Source organism: Brachypodium distachyon, chromosome 3, assembly GCF_000005505.3.
Source record: "Brachypodium distachyon strain Bd21 chromosome 3, Brachypodium_distachyon_v3.0, whole genome shotgun sequence".
NCBI classification, from domain to species: domain Eukaryota; kingdom Viridiplantae; phylum Streptophyta; class Magnoliopsida; order Poales; family Poaceae; genus Brachypodium; species Brachypodium distachyon.
In genome coordinates, this window is record NC_016133.3 from 42,197,471 (window position 1) to 42,203,120 (window position 5,650).

At 51.5% G+C, this 5,650-nt stretch overlaps 1 protein-coding gene across 1 annotated transcript; it reads right to left on the reverse strand.

Annotated features, from left to right (window-relative positions):
- Nucleotides 1-2,159: 2,159 nt before the first annotated feature.
- On the reverse strand, nt 2,160-5,650 carry LOC100841243 (probable L-type lectin-domain containing receptor kinase S.5). The gene is made up of 2 exons (XM_003572333.4): nt 4,083-5,650; nt 2,160-3,205 (listed from the first exon to the last, which is right to left on the reverse strand). Exons 1-2 carry the CDS (start codon nt 5,497-5,499, stop codon nt 2,376-2,378), a joined length of 2,247 nt encoding a protein of 748 aa, XP_003572381.1. The 5' UTR covers nt 5,500-5,650; the 3' UTR covers nt 2,160-2,375.

The window sequence follows — 5,650 nt, forward strand, 5'->3', positions numbered from 1 at the left end:
CACACTACAAAGTTAAAGAAAGATCCACCCACATGTGTTCTTCGGTATATGCTCTGCTGCTGCCGCCTCTGCTGGAAAGAAATGTACTTTGTTTATTAGTACTCCGTAGTAGCATTTCAGTCCATTTGGAATGAACACCGGCAAGCACATGTTCAGCTTTGGATTTTGCATCGCAGGTTTGAATAGCGTAAGGGAGTCCAATGGTCTTCTCGAAGAAAAAGGGAGTCCAATGGTTTACTGTAAAGAAAACGTGAATCCAATGGTTTCATTTTCCCTTGGTCCAGCCCATTAAGAACAACGGCCGCCACCGGAGAAACTCCCGTGCCCATCATAACCCTAGCTCACCTTTTCTAAACAAAAAACTAGCCCATCATAACCCTAGCCCACCTTTTCTAAAGAAAAACTAGCCCACCGATTAAAAAAAAACTATTCCAATCGGCTACTTCTCCGGCAGCCGTCATGTGGAAGCCAGGTGAGCCTTCTTCCCCAAATTCTATGTGGGTTCATGATACCGTTGGGGAGGATTTGGGTATATCCACGATTTCCCCTCTCCATACCCGAACAGTGATTCCCATTTCTACCCTCTCCAAAATTTACCCATTACCCATACGTCAAAGAACATTTAATCCATGTCTGATGCAAATCGAAGAAAAAGAAAAATCCTCAAAACAAATCTTTGATCTAGCGGTGGCAGCCCGGACTGATGCAGTCCCACGCCGGTGAGGAAGGTAGGAGAGCGGCGGCGCTAAGCAGTCAGGAGGGCGAGAAGGAGAGAAGAACAAGTGGCGGTCGATCTGGAAGAAGAGGAAACTGTTTGCCTCCGCCCGTTGCTCTGGGTATTACACACACCCTCCCTGTTTTGTATTGGCAAATATTTTTTTTACCCTTACACAACCCAAACGAACGGGTATGGGAAAGGCAATGGGTAACGGGTACTCAACGACAACCTGAATATTGTGGGTTGCTGCTAAATTTTTGTGAAAACCTCCTAGAATGCTCAACCGCAACCCGTAATTCTTTCTTAAGCCGACGTTGCCGCAACGTGGCCGGAATTACTCCGCCAAACCGTTGTTGGACATAAATGTTACACCAATACAAGTTTAGAGGTTTATGTGTGCGTTTTTCGAATTCATGAACTCAAAATGTGTATTACCCAACTGCATATCTAAGGCCGGAGATTGAATTGAATGATAAGTATTCCCTCCGATCGGTATTACTTGTCTCAAATTTGTTTAAATACAGATGTATCTATGTGTAAAAACGTCTAAATACATGTAATATTTGGACAAGAAAAGAGGGAGCAGTGGAAAACGGAAGGAAAGTGCAGCCGCGGAGGTGCGACGGCTGTGCATGCATCCGCAATAATGCATGGAAAACGTGGAGTAAAATCCAGACTTTAACCTGGAATTTCCTCGGAGTTGCTGTACGTTGATCCAACTTCTAAGACGAGTCCGTTTTCCGTAAACAATGAAACGAAACAAACCCCTCATCAGGTCAAGAGAAAACCATATTTATTGTTTCGAGGCCTTCTTTGCCGTAGCTGCGTTGCTGTCTGTCTCACTCAGTGTGTCACTAGTTAACCTTTGGCCAAAGATTTAGAAACCCGGCATGGGTGTTTCTTGATAGAGAAATCCCAGCGTGGATGGTGCTGAGAAACCACCAAACAATACTTACTCTTTACAATAAAAGATATCTCAAATTTGATAAAATTTAGATGTATATAGAAATGACGTGTAGATGCATTCAAATTTAATTAAATGTGAGACATCCTTCGTTTGGACGGAGGAAATACAATACAACAGTTCACCGGTCAGATTGTTGGCCGCTGACCGCCTCCCCGATTCGCTGCTGCCTGCTGTATACCCAGCCATGGTCTTCTTTTGTTTGTTCACAGGGCCACAGGGGTAGTAGCTTAAGCAAAGTGGGTCAGCTAAAAATGTTCCATAATACTAACAACCTTGCGAAAGGCGGCCATGTGGTCCATGATTCCATAATGCAACATCGATCTGTCTCTGTCCAAAAGGTACACTACCACCTATCTTTAATTGGTCAGAGATCATGAGTCCATCAGGTGAAAAGGGTAACGTAATTGAAATCTTAGCCTTCATTTGCAAGATAATTAATTACAGATAGAACAGTTAAAATGTAAGAAAGCAAAGAAAAGGATAAAACAAAATCACAAGAGGAAAATTGATTCCACACGAACAAAAAATGCACTATGTTATTCTTACATCTCTGTTTTTCTTTTTTCACTCCTTGTTGGTCTTCATGCCATCATGGAGACTCGGATTTACTACACAATTAGACTCCACGCGCAGTTCCAAGCAATGCCATTCTGACGCGCGTGTCTGACAAAGGAACCCGAGGCATTTGTCCTACTCCGGAGCCCTGGCCAAGTTGCCACTCCACGTGGACGTCGACGTCACCACCGTGCTGACCTGGCTAGATGTCGTCTCTGCCGTCGTGGACATCGTATCAAACCCCATACTGGTCGTAGCCGGCCACACGAACGAAGGCTTGAATGGAGGCACCTGGGGCGGCAACATAGCGCGCAGCAAAATCTGCAAAATCGCCTGCGCTTTGGGCCGCTCAGAAGGGGTTGGATGACTACACGCCAAACCCAGCATCAGCAGCCTCTCAGCATCATCCTCATCAAACTCCCCCTCAAGCCTTGGATCCACGGCCTCAATCGCTCTGCCATCACGATGCAACCTCCACACCCAATCAACCAAGAAATGGAACCCTTCAACGTCACACCGGGGCCGGCGGCCGCAAACGACCTCGAGGATGACGGCGCCGAAGGCGTAGACGTCGGACTCGCGGGTGGCCTTCTCTGTGTGGAAGCACTCGGGCGCGATGTAGCCCACGGTGCCGTGCACGCCGCCGGCCACTTCCTCCGTGTAGGAGGTCTTGTCGGTGTCGATGGCGCGGGCGAGGCCGAAGTCGCCGAGCCGGGCCGTGAAGGCGGCGTCCAGCATGATGTTGGAGGCCTTCAGGTCACGGTGGACGACGCGCTGGTCGTACTGGTCGTGGAGGTAGTGTAGCGCTGAGGCGACCCCCTGGATGATGGTGTAACGGAGCTCCCATCCTAGTGGCTGCCGGCCCCCTGGGGATGGTGAGGGCAGGCTGAAGAGGTGCTGGTCCAGGCTGCCGTTGGGCATGTACTCGTATACTAGTAGAAGCTCGCCGTTGTCGTGGCTCCACCCTGCATCAAGAGAATGTCCGGTTTTGTGTTATTACTTTGATGTTCGAGAAATAACCATGTTTGTTACCGTTGACCGAGAGGTAACTATTCATCGTAAGTCAGTCAACCCGGCAATAATCGCTTGAAAAAAAAGTTTGACCTTGTAATTTCCATTGGACAGTGATGATCTTGCACAAACTAGCTAGTGCACTCTTTGATTAGTCTTTACCTAATCGGACATCATTATTGTTTTGTTTTTGTACGTTGACACGTAGGTACATCGTGGATGCTATCGTCATGGCAAATAATTGGTAGGGTCACAAAGTTTAGTTTACGGCATATGAAGTTACTGACAGTTACTGTTGTGTACTGGTGCTAATGTTTTATTTCGGTTATGTGGCCGGCCTTGATAAAAGAAGTGTATGGTGCATTCATGGAAACAGGGGAATGGATGACGATGATGGCTCATCTGTTGACTTCTTGTAATGAGGTGTAAGTGTAATCATGGGAGCCCATTCTGTGTTGATTAATAAAGAAAAGATGGCAAGATGGTAGTACTGTAGTACTGTTAATTAAGAAGAATACAGACTAGGCAAAAGGTTTGTTGGTCTAAGTTTGAAGGATTGAAGCTGTAAAGTCCCAACTAAAAGTGAAGGGTCAAAGCATATCGGTATGCAGGTGCACATGCATCTAGCTAAAGCTCCTTGGGGTTAAGCGTTCAAATTTGGCCATTGTTAATGGACGCCCCATGTGCAATAATCACATGTCTGGACGAATAATTAAAGAAAACAATACAGTACTAAATTAGTAACAAAGAACCGCTCAAACACTTAACCCGCACGGCGGCGGCGGCGGCCGCCGGAGGCGAGGAAGAAAGGGGAAGGAGAGCTGTACGTACCGACGAGGCGCACGAGGTTCCTGTGGCGGAGGCGGTTGATGATGCTGAGTTCAGCAAGGAAGTCGTTCTGCCCCTGCGTGCTGGCCCGCGAGAACTTCTTCACGGCTACCTCCACCGTGCTCCCCGCGCCGCCGCCATTGCCGGGGTTGGCCAGGGGGTCCTCTGCCACCACGCCCCGGTACACCACCCCGTACCCTCCTTGCCCGAGCTTCATCCGCTCGTCAAAGTTGTTAGTCGCCTTCCTCAGCTCCCTGTACTCGAACTCCCTCGGCCCGCCCGCCATGCTCCGAATCATCGTCCCCGTGATCCCGCTTCCCCCGTCTCCCCCTTGCACTAATTCCGTCTTCTGCCTCTTCACAACGCACATATAGTAGTAGCCCAATGCGGCGGCCCCGGCGAATAGCGCGAGAACCCCCACTGATACCCCCACGGCCAGTCCTAGCGCGAGGCTCTTCTTCTTGCTGGGCTCGGTGACGTTGGCATCGTCGTCTTCATCTTCGTCGAGCTTCTCGACAGTCATGTTCCAGGCGAGGACACAGTTGAGCTGGTACTTGGTCCCCGTGGAAGCCGAGAACCCGAAGTAAGACCTCTCAGCCACGACCTCCCCGAGATCCAGCGGCGCGGCGAGCACGGGCTTCGACGGCTTCTGCAGCGGCTGCTTCTCGATGTCGGCCATGTACACGGCGATGCGGCGGGCGTTGCCGTCGTAGTCGACCCAGACGTTGTACTTGGCGGCCCGGCTGGGCGGCGAGATCTCGATGCCGTGCGGGGTGAGCGAGGCCGTGAGCACGGACACCACGCTGTTGACGTTGAGCCCGACGTGGTTGTCGTCCGGGTCGTGCGGCTGCTTCTCGGTGTCGAGCTCCACGGCGACGATGCCGTTCGTGGCGTTGCCGTCCGTGGCGGCCGTGGTGAGGCCGAGGAACCCGCCGTGGCTGCCCGTGGGCGGGTCGGAGCTTGACGGCGCGATGAGGAACGCGATCCCTTCCGCCGGGTCCGTGTTCGGGTCCGTGAAGACGTTCACGGTGAAGACGGTGGTGAAGGACGCGAGTTGCTTCTTGTTCTTGGCGGCGGTGGTGGTGCCATTGTTGGTGGTGGTGGCGTTGAGGGGGCGCCAGAGGCGGAAGGGGCGGGAGAAGAGGACGCGGCCGGACTTGTTGACGAGGAAGTCGGCGGCGTCGTTGAGGGAGTCCGGGGTGATCTGCAGCGCGTCCTTGGTGATGCTCGCGTCGCCGGCCACCGTCAGGTTCACGTTCCGGAGGTCCGGGTGGAACCCCGCGAAGCTGAACGTCGTGGCGTTGTTGCTTCCTGCAGCAGGGGAGCCATTGGTGGCGAGTGAAGTGGTGGTGGTGGTGGAGGAAGCAGGGGAAGCCAAGAAGACTAGGAGGAGCAGCAGTACGAGGAAACAAGCGGCCATTAATGGCGAGCCAAGACGACCTCAAACTGTTCTCGCGCCCGTGTGCGTGTGTATTGTGTTCTACGGACTGGAATGGGTGCCTCCTTATTTCCGCCTCTGGTTTCGCCTCACTTTTTTTTTTCCGCCTGGTTTCGGCTCCTTGGAGATTGAG

Bases quoted from the DNA above. Each gene is read 5' to 3' on its own strand.
- LOC100841243 (XM_003572333.4), bottom strand. From the start codon at position 5,499: ATGGCCGCTTGTTTCCTCGTACTGCTGCTCCTCCTAGTCTTCTTGGCT. The intron at 3,206-4,082 runs GTACGTACAGCT...CTCTTGATGCAG, and splicing joins GAACCTCGTGCGCCTCGTCG to GGTGGAGCCACGACAACGGC.